This window comes from Malaclemys terrapin, chromosome 12 (assembly GCF_027887155.1).
Source record: "Malaclemys terrapin pileata isolate rMalTer1 chromosome 12, rMalTer1.hap1, whole genome shotgun sequence".
NCBI lineage: Eukaryota > Metazoa > Chordata > Testudines > Emydidae > Malaclemys > Malaclemys terrapin.
In genome coordinates, this window is record NC_071516.1 from 20,867,802 (window position 1) to 20,882,631 (window position 14,830).

The 14,830-nt window shown below is 48.7% G+C and overlaps 1 protein-coding gene across 5 annotated transcripts in view; it reads left to right on the forward strand.

Annotated features, from left to right (window-relative positions):
• The window catches only part of RBPJL (recombination signal binding protein for immunoglobulin kappa J region like), a 68,637-nt gene extending 63,965 nt beyond the window's left edge, over nucleotides 1–4,672 (forward strand). For all 5 annotated transcript variants that reach the window (XM_054046083.1, XM_054046085.1, XM_054046081.1 and 2 more), the window contains 5 exons: nucleotides 377–486; nucleotides 1,473–1,613; nucleotides 2,302–2,457; nucleotides 3,152–3,255; nucleotides 4,131–4,672. In XM_054046083.1, the coding sequence (XP_053902058.1) occupies nucleotides 377–486; nucleotides 1,473–1,613; nucleotides 2,302–2,457; nucleotides 3,152–3,255; nucleotides 4,131–4,404 (785 nt within the window). In that variant the 3' untranslated portion in view covers nucleotides 4,405–4,672. The remainder of the gene's footprint in view (nucleotides 1–376; nucleotides 487–1,472; nucleotides 1,614–2,301; nucleotides 2,458–3,151; nucleotides 3,256–4,130) is intronic.
• The last annotated feature ends 10,158 nt before the right edge of the window (nucleotides 4,673–14,830 follow it).

The window sequence follows — 14,830 nt, forward strand, 5'->3', positions numbered from 1 at the left end:
GCGCGCTTTGTATGAAATGTAAGAGATCTCAGCTGCCTCCCTCCCCGTTGTGAATCTGGAGGTGTCACCTGCAGAGCTTACAGATCCCAGTGTGCCAGCCCGCCTGCTCCAATCGCAGTGGAGAACTGCCTGCGGGGAGCACTGCCCTCTGCAGGCTGCATTTACCCGGCGTCTTGAAGATGCACAAATTGGAGAGTTTCAGGGTACCAGTTGTCTGGAGAGTGTCCAGGGAACACCTTATCCACCGTGCTGCCAGGCTCCGTGATGAGAGAGAGTTCTCCTCTACCCCGGTCCTGCAGCTAAAGCCAGAGGGAGCTGTTCCCTCCTTCTTGCTCCAGGTTGATAACTCTCCATCTCTTTTCCTTTCCATGGGAAGCTGATGAGCACTGCACCCGGGGGGAGTTCCCACTGCGGGAAGGGTACATTCGCTACGGCTCTGTAGTCCAGCTCATCTGCACAGCCACCGGCGTTACCCTGCCGCCCCTGGTAAGGATCCCGGGAAACTCAGACACCGGATAGGATGGGGAATGCTTCCGGCTTCAGCTCCATGTAGGGTTGCCAGCCGCCCAGTTTTCGCCGGTCGAACAGGGACCCTGGCAGCTCTGGTCAGCACAGCTGACCCGGCACTAAAAGTCCAGTTGGCCGCAGTGCCAGCCAGCAGGGCAGGCTCCATGCCTGGCTCCACGCAGCTCCTGGGAAGCAGCCAGTGCCAGTATGTCCCTCTGGCTCCTAGGCTGGCTCCGCGGCTCCTATGGAGCCAATGGGAGCTGCAGGGGCAGTGCCTGGAGGCGGTGCCTGCAGCACACGGAGCCCTCTGGCCACCCCCTTCCTCCCACCTAGGAGCTGGAGGGACATGTCGCCGCTTCCCGGGAGCCGCCTGAGGTCAGCGCCACCTGGAGCCTGTGCCCCAACCCTCTGCCCCAGCTCAGAACCCCGTCCCACATGCAGACTTCCTCCCGGAGTCTGTACCCCACAGCCACTCCCACACCTCAACCCCCTTCCCCAGTCCTGAGCCCCCTCCTGCACTCCGAACCCCTTGGCCCCAGCCGTAGCCCTCTCCTGCACCCCAAACCCCTTATCCCTGGCCCCACCCCAGAGCCTGCACCCCCAGCTGGAGCCTTCACCTCCTCCTGCACCCCACCCTCCTGCCCCAACCTGGTGAAAATGAGCGAGTGAGCGAGGGTGAGGGAGAGCAAGCAACAGAGGGAGAGGGGATGAAGTGAACAGGGGACAGGGCAAATGGGAGGGCAGTGGCAGGAGACAGGCTAGAATGATGTGGGCTGATTTTGCTCCATGTCAGACAGCAGGGGAGGGAGCAGGGAATTCCCACAACCGGCCCCAGAGGAGGTTTCAGGCTGAGAAAATCTCTGAGGGATAAAAACGCTGAACTTTCTGGAGCTGACGGGTCTCTCCAGCCACTGAGCTGCTCCCTTCCGCGGCCGGTCAGCCCGCCTGTCTGTCATTCCCCACAGGTCATTCGGAAAGTCACCAAGCAGTACGCCATGCTGGATGTGGATGAGCCCATCTCCCAGCTCCACAAGTGCGCTTTCCAGTTCCAGGGCAGCGACGGGATGTACCTGTGTCTCTCGACAGAGAAAGTGATCCAGTTCCAGGTAATGCAGCACAAACTGGGAAAGATGCTAGCAAGAGCAAACTCCCTCCAGCTCCTCCCTCCTGTTACTTTCTGCTGAGTCCATCACTTGAGTGGTCTTTACCTTAAAGCCCCCGGCAATCCCCAACTGAAATTCAGTCCTTTATGTGATGTGGGAATAGGGACAGAACCCAGGCATGGAGACACACACCCCACTCCAACTTCACCTGCCCATGCTGGGCCTTGCTCTAATTTTACCTGTCACTCCAGAGCAACACAGACCTCTCTCCCTCCCCACTTGGCTCTGCCCCTCTGGCCACCTCCCACAGTGTCACATAGCCAAACTTCCATGTGATTTTGTTAAGCCAGAAGCATTTCAGGATGAAGTCACTGATCCTGACCGCTCCTTTGGGTTAGCATAGACATATCCCTATCCCTGAACAAGGAGCTGCAGCAGCTGGATAATAATAATAATAGCAACATGCCGGTCCAGCACCTTCCATTCAGGGCTCTCAGATCCTTTTACAAAGGTCGAGAGAGATTATTATCCCCCTTTGACGGTGAGACAGTGGCACAGAGAGGTGGAGTGACTTGCCAAAAGTCAAGCAGCCTATGGCAGAGTCAGGACTAGAACCCAGGAGTCCTGGCTATCAGTCCCCGGCTCGCACCACTATGGCACGTGGCCTCCATGACATTAAACTTCCATGCAGGCGTCTCCGTGCCCAAAGGAAGCGAACCGTGAGCTGCTGAACGATGGCTCCTGCTGGACGATAATTGGAACGGAGACTGTGGAGTACACGTTCAGTGACAGCCTGGCCTGTATTCAGGATCCTGTGAGCCCAGTCCCACTTATAACCATGCTGGAGGTACGGAGGGTTTTCCATCTCGTCATCCTGTGCGCGGCTTTTGTTAACCTAGCTCAGGAGTGGCCAACCTGTGGCTCCGGAGCCACATGCGGCTCCAGAAGTTAATATGCGGCTCCTTGTATAGGCATCGACTCCAGGGCTGGAGCTACAGGTGCCAACTCTCCAGTGTGCCGGGGGGTGCTCACAGCTCAGGCTCTGCCACAGGCCCTGCCCCCACTCCACCCCTGAGCCAGCCATGCCCTCGCTCCTCCCCTTCTCCCCCAGAGCCTCCTGCATGCCACGAAACTGCTGATCAGGAGGTGCAGGGAGGGAGGGGGAGGCACTGATCGGCGGGGCTGCTGACGTATTACCATGGCTCTTTGGCAATGTACATTAGTAAATTCTGGCTCCTTTTCAGGCTCAGGTTGGCCAGATTTTTCACAGATAATTTGAGGAATCAATAAGTTTTGATCTTTTCCCCTCTGCTCAATAACTGGTCCTATTGTCTCCTCAACTCCCTCTCCTTATGCCCACCCACGGTTCAGCGCCCTGCTCTCTTCCCCTGGGGTAGGGCACTGTGCACTGCCCACTCTTCTGCAGGGCGGACAGCAAGCCCTCCAGCTGGGAACGTCACCACCTGCAGGAACATATTGGGGCGGCAGCACGTCATGGTGCAAGGTGTATAACCCCCTCCCATGTGCTCTGGTTGTGACAGCTGACTGGCGGAGGGGACGTGGCGATGCTGGAGGTGCAGGGCGAGTATTTCCATGCAGATCTGAAGGTCTGGTTTGGAGATGTGGAAGCTGAGACTATGTACAGGTAAAGCAGCGAACCAGTCTGATGAGCTGGTGTTTAGACACAGGTGGAGATGGAGGTGGTGGTGGATGGCATAAATGGCACCGTCCCTAAAGGCTACATCTGGCAGGTCTTTTTTCTCATTATTGTGGTCCCAAGGAGCTTTGCTTTAGGTGGGAATTTTGTGTAGGGTAGCCCACAGGACAAAACAAGACGAGTCTGGAAATAACACACACGTACACAAGCATTGTAATTAGAGATGGAAAAGGCTTCCTAGGGCATCTGATCCATGCCTGGGCCAGCTTGGGATTGCGCTCGATGGACATTGACTAGTACGCCAGCATTTACGGCAAGGGATCTCAGGCTGGGAGAATGGGTCCTCCGTGAGGCCACTTCAGGAGGTACGTGGCTGCTCCATCTGCAGCATGGGCATGAGGCAAAAATAAAACAGGGTGAGAGTCTGGGCCCAAAGGGCCAAACCTTGGAACGGGAACCCCACCAAAACAGAGGGGAAAGGGAGAAAGAGACAAAAGAGAGAAGGAAGGAGACTGGACAAATCAGGAGCTGCCATAGATAGCTCAGTGGTTTGAGCGTTGTGAGTTCAATCCTTGAGGGGGCCTTTTAGGGATCTGGGGCAAAAATCTGTCTGGGGATTGGTCCTGCTTTGAGCAGGGGGTTGGACTAGATGACCTCCTGAGGTCCCTTCCAGCCCTGGTATTCTATGATTAATCCCAAGACTAAATGACTGCCACCAGATGGCAAAATAGAATTTGCTTTATTCAAAGGCACTAGGGGAGAAAGGCTGCATTAGGGTTGTGAGTGGGACAGGGCGGAGTCTCCTCTCCAGAAAGGCTACAGTAATATATGTGGTTTCTTTTTCTTTTGCACACTGTTCCCAGGACCCCCAAGTCCTTAGTGTGTGTTGTCCCTGACGTCTCGGCATTTGGCAGCGACTGGCGATGGCTGAGATACCCCATCACCGTCCCACTCTCGCTCATAAGGAACGATGGGCTGATCTACTCCAGCTCGTTCACATTTACGTACACCCCAGAGCAGAGCTTCCTCCCTGCCCTGCAGGTCCTTCCAGAGCTGACGCAGGACTCCGATACCTTACTCAACAGCATCCATCAGGAATTCACTAGGACCAATTTTCACCTCTTCATGCAGAGCTAGCAAGCCTGGAATGGTGGAGGATCTTCACAGAAACAGGACTTGGAACAAGGTCTGCCCGCATCCCTGAAACTGACATTAACACTGAGAGATGGGTACCAACATCCCTGTGGTCTGTAGGATCTGGGGTTAGCCAAGTGCTCTACTGTGCATAAAATACCCAGTCTGTTCTTTTTAGATTTGTTGATAATTGTTTCAGAAGGAAGCAACACCCCGCTGTGAAATTTACTAACAAAAGGGACAATAAATCCATGCCTCAAGGAGTGTTTAACTGGTTCAAATGATCTTTTTACTAGACATTTTGCAGATGTCACGGTTTGGTTCTTTACACGCCAGTGTAAAGTGGTGCCATTGATTTCATGGATTCATAGATATTAATGCCAGGAAGGTCCATTGTGATCACCTAGTCTGACCTCAAAGAGCTTTTCACCCAGTAATTCCTGCACTGAGGCCATTGATTTCAGTGGAGCGATATTGATTTATGGCAGCTGAGAATCTGAGCCCAAATGTGCCTTTATTTGCGGCCCCTAATGGGGTTATTTCTTTAAAAGTTGCACAGTCGGAGCTGCCATTACTAGCCCTGTCATCTCACACACACTGCAATCTATGCCTTCAGGAGCAAGTTGCTGAGTTAAAGTTGCCGTAAGAAGAATCCATGTTTCATGGAACTGGAGCGCTGAGTGCTACACACAAGTGGGCTTTAAAGCTCTATTTAGAGTCTTCAGATCACCAGGGCATCAAAAGGCCTATGGTATATTTTGAAACACGCTGTTTTGGCAGTTGAGGCTGATTTACAAGTGACTTAATTGCCAAAGCCACACTGGCTTTTACCCTACACTGAACTCTTGGGGGTATACCAGGAGGCCTGGAAGAAACATGATGCTGCCTAGTGAACTTCAGACTCCTGGGCGGGCTTTGCAACAGATGGCTCTTTCTTTCGCTCGTCTAATTGCGGCGCTGCTCCTGGAGGATCCTCCCGTTTACGCCTGTGTTTTGCGGGCACGTGCAGTCTTGTGGCTGGCGTGTTTTGGATTATGCTACACAGGTTACTTTATTTCCAGTGGTTTGGGAGATGGATTTTCAGGTTTCTCAAGGTCCAAGTTCCATGCCTGTCTCAGGGCAGCTCTTTTTTTGTTTGTTTTTCAAGATACTGGACCAAATCCTGCTCTTGTCCAGACCTGCACAACCCCGGCTAACTCCACGGGAGCCCCAGCCCTGCTCCATGCTTTGGTTCTGTAGCCCATCCTCACCTCATGCAGCAAGCGCACTGCCAGCAGAGCTCATCCCGGCACCATGCAGCAAACACACTGGAGACCTTCGCCCTGTCGATAGATGCTATAGTCGTAGTCACTGAAAGACTTGCTTGGCTTGGCATAGTTTTTGCCCCACCTCTGGACAAATCTGTGATCATGGTATCCATGCAGTGTGCCATGGGGTGAGAGAACCCCAAATCCAGCTGTTCTGCTGGAACTGGCTCAAACTAACCTGCTGGGGAAGAGGGATGAGGGACGCTCTTTGTCCCATCCCCATCACTATCACCAGTACATCTCATTCTCCCGCCTCCTCCTATGCCTAGAAATGGCTCTGATGAGACAACAAGCAGGGGAGAGGTTGGATCAGCAGCAGCAAGACTCATTTAGGGACAGCTTTTTAAATGAATTTAGGTGCCTAAAGAGGCAGGTAGGCACCTAGTGGAGTCCCATTGAAATCAATTGGAGTTAGGTTCTTCAGTGCTCTTGAAAATCCTACTAGGTGCCTACCTGCGTCTTTAGGTGCCTAAATTCCTTTAAAAAACTGTCCCTTGGGGACTTCAGTACTAGCGTTGCCTAGAGATCAGAGCAAGGGCTGAGAGGCAGGGCTAGCTGGGTTCTATTCACAGCTCACTGCATGGACAAGTTGCAACCTCTCTGGGCCTCAGTTTCCCCACTGTTAAAGTGGGGTTAGTCATGGAATTGTAGTATTGTAGGGCTGGGAGGGACCTTCAGGGGGCAAGTCCAGCCCCTGAACTGAGGCAGGACCAAGTAAACCTAGATCATCGCTGACAGGTGTTGGTCCACCTTGTTCTTAAAAACCTCCAGTGACGGGGATTCCAAAAACTCCTTTGGAAGCCTATTCCAGAGCGTAACTAAAGTTTTTCCTAATACCTAACCTAAATCTCCTGTGCTGCAGATTAAGCCCATTACTTCTTGTCCTACCTTCTGTGGACGTGGAGAACAATTGATCACCGTCCTCTTTATAACAGTCCTTAACATATTTGAAGACTTTTGTCAGGTTCCCATCCCCTCAGTCTTCTTTTCTCAAGGCTAAACATGCCCAGTTTTTTTAACCTTTCTTCATAGGTCAGGTTTTCTAAACCTGTTAGCATTTTTGTTGCTCTCCTCTGAACCCTCTCTCCAGTTTGTCCACATCTCTCCTAAAGTGTGGTGCCCAGAGTTGGACACAGTGCTCCAGCTGAGGCCTCATCAGGGCCGAGTAGAGCCTGACAATTACCTCCCGTGTCTTACATACGACACTCCTGTTAACACACCCCAGATTGATATTAGCCTTTTTCGCAACTGCATCACATTGTTGACTGATTCAATTTGTGATCCACTCTAACCCCCAGATCCTTTTCAGCAGTAGTACCGTGTGGCCAGTTATTCCCCATTTTTAAGTTGTGCATTTGATTTTTCTTTCCTAAGTGTAGCACTTTACACTTATCATTATTGAATTTCATCCTGTTGATTTCAGACCAATTCTCTAATTTGTCAAGGTTGGTAAGAATTTCAATCCTGTCCTCCAAAGTGCTACCAACCGCTCCCGGCTTGGTGTCATCTGCAACATTTATAAACAAACATACTCTCCACTCCATTATCCAAGTCATTAACGAAAATATTGAATAGTATTGGACACAGGATTGATCCCTGCAGGACCCCACTAAATACTTCCTACCAGTTTGATGATGAATCATTGAAAACTACTCTTTGAATACAGTCTTTCAACTTGTTGTGCACCCACCCTATAGTCATTTCATCTAGACCATATATCCCTAGTTTGTTTATGAGAATGTCATGTGGGATTGTGTCAAAAGCCTTACTAAAATCAAGTTATACCGGCATCTACACACACACACACACACACACACACACACACACGTGTCAAAGAAGGAAGTTAAGTTAGTTTCATATAATTTGTTCTTGACAAATCCATGCTGGCTATTCCTTAAAATCCTATTATCATCTAGGTGCTTACAAACTGATCACTTAATAATTTGTTCCCCTGTCTTTCCAGGTTTGGAAGCTAGGCTGACTGGTCTATAATTCCTCTTTGTTCCCATTTTTAAAGGTAGCTACTATGTTCGCCTTTCTCCAGTCCTCTGGGACCCATATGAGTTCTCAAAGATAATTGCTAACAGTTCCAAGATTGTATCAGCTAGTTCCTTAAGTACCCAACAATGATTTTCATCAGGCCCTGCCAACTTGAATACATTTACCTTATCTCAATATTCTTTAACCTGTTCTTTCCCTATTTTGGCTTGCCTTCCTTCCTCCTTGTTATTAATATTAATTGTGTTGAGTATCTGGTCATCATTGGCCTTTTTAGTGAAGACTGAAGCAAAATAAGCATTAAACACCTCAGCCTTCTTGATGTCATCAGTTATTAACTCTCCTTCCCTGCTGAGCAGAAGATGTAACTTTTCTTCGTCTTTCTCTTGTTCCTACTGTATTTAAAAAACCTCTTCTTATTGCCTTTTATGTCCCCTGATAGGTGTAACTCACTGTGTGCCTTAGCCTTTCTGCTTTTGTTCCAGAGAACTGGTAGGTAAAGTACGGGAAGAAAATCTAATGGATAAAGGAGTTCAGAAGAGATGGTAGTTTCTTAAGGAGAGAATGTTATAGGCACAACTGCCAGCTATCCCGATGGCCTCTTATTCTTCCTTCCCATCAGGCTAGTTTGCAGTTGTGCCTTTAATAACATGGGACCTTACCACCAGTTCTCTGGGTTTGTTAAAGTCTGCTTGTTTGAAGTTCATTGTCCTTATGCTGCAGCTCTCACTCCTTCCTTTCCTTAGGGTATTTCTACACTACCCGCTGGATCGGCGGGCAGCGATCGATCCAGTGGGGGTTGATTTATCGTGTCTAGACGTGATAAATCGACCCCCGAGCGCTCTCCCGTCGACTCCTGTACTCCACCACTGCGAGAGGCGCAGGCAGAGTCGATGGGGGCGTGGTAGCAGTCGACTCACTGCAGTGAAGACATCACAGTAAGTCGATCTAAGTACGTTGACTTCAGCTACGTTATTCACGTAGCTGAAGTTGCGTAACTTAGATCGATCCCCCCAGTGTAGACCAGGCCTTAGAATCCTGAAATTAATGATTCTGACTTGCCTACTGGCTCATGCGGATTCATTACAGTTTGCAAAGCACCTGGAGAAGGGGGAAGGTGGCTAAGGAAGGGCAAAAGGCTATTAAACCCCCCACTTAGCGACACTGTCCTGCCCTTCCACCCCGGCTGGCCCCCCACCTCTAGTGTCCAGCGGATAGATCAGAAGAGAGCAGCATCTGTGGTCCCAGCAGGGCATGAGTCAAGAGCCTGCTCCCCATGGTATAGTTTCCTGTATTCTGCTCAGCTAGTCAGTTAATTCTAATTTTAGCACATAAAGAAAAAAAGCGCCATTCTATTTACAAGACGGCAACTCGCCATCGATTCAACAGAGCTCTCTGTTGACTCGGGGCAGATATATTGCACAGTAGAACTCCGGGCAGCTCTGGCAGCTTCGGGGTCCCCAGGGCATTAGGCATGAATGGCACAATGTGTAGCCCTAGACCATTCCAGCAAGAGTGGTGAGAAGAAAAATACGTTTGATTGGCTCTGCTGGCTCCAGTTGCCGGCAGGTGAGGCCAACAGCCGTGCTGAACTGACTTGGGGTCGAGTCAATTTCTACTTTATGGAGACCGGTTCTGCGCTGGCAGCGCTGCAGGAATTGATTTTTACAGGCAGGGCAGAGCAATGCACAGAGGCTAAAAATACATCCCAGGGCTAGCTGCAGAAGGAAATACTTATAACCTGTGTTTTTAATGCAATAATACAGGGGCAGATCCTCAACTGGTGTAGCTCGCACAGCACCAATGTGTGAATGGTGGAAATTGCCCTTCCTTAGCACCCTCCAATAGTGCTACAACCATTTATACCAGCTGAGAATCTTTTCCACAGTGTCTGCACCCGGTGTGTGGCGTCCGTAAACAATATGAGAAAGGTTTTTGGAGAGAGAGACAGTAGCGGTGAAGTTTCCCAGGGTTCCAGGAAGCGCCAAGTTAAAAAAGAAGCTTCAGAGATAAACTCTAATGCCAAAGAGAGCTAAAGAAATCTTTATGACATTTGAATATATATATATATATATATATATATTCCCTTAATAAACTATGTTATGGGAACATTAAGATTGCACAATTCAGCAGAGAGAAGCCAGGAAATGCCAACATTAAGGTTTCCTGTTCAATCTAGTTGTCCCTTGTGCAGTTGCGTTACAGAACACTCCTTAATTACATGATCACATACTAGCTCTCAAATACACTATAGCATAGGGCTTTTTTCTATCATGTTAGCCTGGGTGTCCCTAAGTCGCTGACTGCCAGATGCTGGGATTGGACAAAAGTGAGTGTATCACTCTAGCTAACTGCCCTGTTCTGTTCATTCTCTCTGAAGCATCTGGCACTGTTCACTGTTGGAAGACAGGATCCTGGGCTAGATGGACCATTGGTTTGACTCAGTAGGGCCATTCTTATATTCTGTTAGCCTTGCTTGTGCTGCACAAAACAGTACATGATAAGCCAGACAAAGAAATTCCCTGGAATTCTTATGAAAAGTAAACTGTAAACCTTATTAGCTATGAAGCAGTGTGGCCTAGTGCATAGAGCACTGGATTTGGTACTCAGGGGACCTAGATCCTTTTCCCAGCTCTGCCCCAACTTTGTGGGTGACCACAGGCAAGTCACATCATTGCTCCCTGCCTCAGTTTCCCCATCTGTAAAATGGGGGTAATGAAACTCCTTTGTAAAGCGCTTTGAGATCTAGTGACGAAAAGAGCTAGGTAATTGCACAACATACCCCAGAGTAAGTACACAACAGAGTAATAGTGAAACCTTTCTGGCAGCCCTACTCTCGGCCTCCTAGCTGCACAGATAAGTTAACTGCAGGTGTGTTGCTGGTTGAAAATAAAATACGTAGTACATGGATGCTGACAAAATTATTCCAATACAGACCTAGAGAGAATGTGATGAAGATGTACTGGGTTACTCTGTCACTGAAATTAACATAAATAGAAAAGAATGACAAAAATAAATACTACAAATCTTCTTTTCAGGTAATTGGGGAAATATGGTGTGATATTCTATTGTACTGTTTTAGAAATAGTATGTGCTTTTCCTCATTAAGGCCTGACTTGTGATAGCCATGCAGAAGGAGGCAGAGAGTTTAGCATTTCCTAACTTTTGAGTGTTTAATGATGTAACTTTAACTTTCTGTTAACATCGTTTGGGTGTGGCGTTGCCTAGTTTCTTTTCTTCTTCTTTTTTAAAGAAGAAAACAGATGGAAACAAAATGATAACACAAAGGAGCTTAGTTCTCCAGGATTTCCAGGCTCTGCTGGCACTGCAAAATAATTGGAATGAGCTTGTGGAGATTCCAGCGTAATAATAATACCTAGCATTTATACAGCACTTTTCATCAGAAGACAAATCTATGTATAAAGAAATGGCAGGATCTTTACCTGTATTTTACAGATAAGGAAACTGAGGCACAAAGCGGTGAAATGACTGGTCCACAGTCACACAGCAGCTTAGTAGTAGAATCAGGGATAAACCCTTACTTAGGTCTCCTGAATCCTAACCCAGTGCTCCAGCTACTAGACCACACTAGAACTACTTGCCTAGCCACCAGCAGAGCATTGTGGAGCTGAAATGCCCGTCTCACCCAAAGAAAGGTTCCTTCCGGGGCGGAGCTAAGGCCTGTTGGCAGGGGCAAGCGGGCACCTTCACTTGCACTGCCAATGGTATGGCAGCCTGGTGGAAAAGCCCTAGCCAGGATCATAGAAAACGATACTTTTCTGTAGATTTTTTGGAACCATCCTATAGACTTTAAGAGATAATAATAGCCCTGTTGAGGAATTGTACAGGATGATTTAGACCAGTGATACTCAGACCGAAGTGGGGAGCTGCCAGTGGCGCGTTTATGTGTCTCCTGCCGCTCTTTGCAGCACATGATATTAAGACAGTGTGTGATTTAATTCTTAACCAATCGGGATGCTTTTACTGTGTTATTAACCAATTAATCAGTCTCCAACACACAAAAGAGTGCCTTTGAACTGCTGTCTCCAGCATAGAGCCCAACTTCACAGCGCTGCTTTCAGAGGAGTGCCACAGTGACAGCCACACAGGTAAGGATCAGCAGTTGAAGTTTGGATAACATGATTCTGAATAAGCATTAAGAGTTCTGTCCCTACAATTGTGGTTGATAAAATAATAACACTTATTATCCATATACTAAATATTTCCCCTGCCATATTGTTTGAACATGAATAGTACTAGAGTAAATGACAATAAATTCACACTACAGTGGCGCTTTTGGGTAATGTTGATTGCTAATTTGGCTCCTCAACCACTGAGGTCTGAGTGTCACTGGTTTAGAGAAAGAAAACGTCTGTAGAAAGAGAATGAGAGTCCCCTTAATTTCTTTAGGTGTTTAATGTAACTATGGTGGAACCCAGTTACATTTCCATAGAGCCCTATTGCTTTAATCCCCTGTAAATTATGTAGGGCTTTTCCATATGGGTACTGGACCTATTCTTCAGGGGATATCCGGGCCAGATTCTCAGCTGGTGTAAACCAGCGGAGCTTCACTGATATTAGAGTTCTATTTATACCCACCTTAAGGGTGCTTTACAGAGCACCAGAGTGGTGAAAAGGGGCCTTAATGTAAACCGGCATCAGGCCCAAGACAACCCCTTAAATTGATGACCACACGACAAAGTCTCTGCTTTAAGGATCCTCCCTGTAATCCCCTCCTGAAACTATTTCCTACCCAGATCTGCTATGAGAAGAGCTGGAATTGCATGAAAGGACTGGAGATTCTTTTAAGTTGATGTCTTAATTCTCCGGTTCTATCAGTGGGACAGATGAAATAAACAATCTGCTGGAGCCACTTCCCCCTTCCCTTTGAAGCTTCCCGACAGAATGGTGTGCCATTCAGATTTTGTGAATGGAAAGAGCCCGCCACTATATTTAGCAGTATTTTGTGTTCTGTAGGGGAGAAGTGACACTTTTTACTAGACATCAAGGGATTTCAACAATAGAGAGTTTTGTTTAGTTTTGTTTACTGCAAAGCACTTTGCTGGAGCAGTCAGAAAAGTAGCAAAAGGGCACATTCTTAAACCCTAATGGATTAAGCAAACAGCTGCAGTAATTTAATCACATGGCGAAATGGAAAACTCAGCAGCTCCTTCGGGTTGGACGGAACCTAGAATGGGTTGCCCAGCCTGTCCTCCTGCATCGTGGCAGGATCGATTTCATCCTCCCTTAAACCAGCCAACAGCCTGGGTGCATTTTTGCCCTCTGCTTTTCCTGCCAAGCCCTGCAAGCAGTTTGTAAACAGAAGTCCCCCCCACTCTTAAAGGGGCGGCTTCTTCCCTGCCACTGGGGGGCTGTGTGCTCGGCCTGTCAGCGGAGGCACTGGCAGGGCTGTGTGCACTGTTTATGTGCATACCTGCTGATGAACACAGACAGTTCTGGTGGATGCCTGCCCTCGAGTCATAAAGTCTCACTCCCAAACTGTAAATCAGCAGCCCCCTGTTTCCTGCTGGAATGTAACATAAAGCTGCAAGTGTTAGGTAGCATGAGCACAGAGTGTGCCCGTCTGGCTTCCCTAGGTCTCAGCCCACCCCCACCCCCTCTCTGCAGCTCTCAGGACTCCTGCCGCTGAAGCCAGCACTGTACGTTCTGCAGTGCGAGCTGGGGGGGGGGGGGGCGGCTAATCCCATGGCAGGCATTGAAAGCTCAAAGCAAACTCTTCCTCTCAGGCCTGCACTGCGGATGCCCATGGCCTATCTTGCACATGCTGCCCCCAGTATTGCCAGCCCCGCACATTCATAAAGAATCACGCCTCAGGCTTCGAAAATCATCTGATTGGCTTAACAATCATGAGGGTTTTTTTAAGACCAAGAAACTTGCTGAGGCTCCTTGTATTCATCTTGGTGTGCCTGAGCCGTTGTGTCGTACCCAGGATGTATTTTAAGCTTTTCTCCACAACAACGAAGGCTAAAAACTCACTTTTATTAAAAATGAAAGCTGGGATCCTCACCTAATCACATGACTCCAGGAGCTGAAGCTTAAAAGTAATCAGCTACCATGAGACTCGTGATAAAATCAAGAGAGTCAGCAAATGCTGCCACCTGGCTGTCCCAGTGATGAGGCTTTTACACAAAGGAAAATCACTAAGGCAACGCTGGCCACCTGGGGGAGCTGAGTTTGTCCTAACCAACCTGGACAGGCAGCACCAGGACTTCCCCCATGCCCTGCTTCCTCCCAATGAGCCAGGAATGGTGTTGATGGGCACAGCAGCATCTACCCTGGCTTGAGTAGTGCAGGTCCCATCCACCCTGAACTTACAACACTAGCAGCTGAGAGTCACTAGAGTTTTCCCCATTGTCTTTAGTGAAGTCTTGTTAAACCCCCTTGTATGTCTGGGCAGTCAGTTCCCTGGGATCCCCAAGCATGTCTGAACATCCCATCCCATGAGACGGGTGATTATGGGCAGGATACCCCCATAGAATCCATGTGGAAACCAGGGCATTGGGTTTCCACATGGATTCTATGGGGGTATCCTGCCCATAATCACCTGGCTCACACTCAGGCCTGGTCTACACCTAAAACTTAGGTCGACCTAGCTATGAGAGACACAGTTAAGCCAACCTAAGCCCTGCTATAGACACAGCTAGGACAATGGAAGAATTCTTCCGTTGATCTAGGTACCACCTCTCAAGGGGTTGGATTTCTAAAAGCGATGGAAAAAAACCCTTCCAGGGCTGTAGCAAGTGTCTACAGCAGGTAACTGCAGCACTGTAGCGCTTGTAGTGTAGACATAGCCTCAGCAAATTGTCTAATATGCCTCACTTGCCTCTGAAAAGGAGGCCCTGAGGGTTTGAGGTAAAAGAATAAACAGGAGGAGGGGTGCAAGGCTGGAAGCTGCTCTTCCCAGCAGTGCAGGTATCTGAGGGGCTTCCTGGCCCTAGGGGATTCACATATCTGACACATTGTGACATCAGCAGCAAACTCAGCCCAGGGAGCTCAACGCTTCTCGATCACCTTTTAACTCCTTTTATATTTGGGGCCTGATTCTGCTCTGACTTACACTGGCTGTAAATCAGGAGCGAGTCCATTGAGGTCAGTAGAGTTTA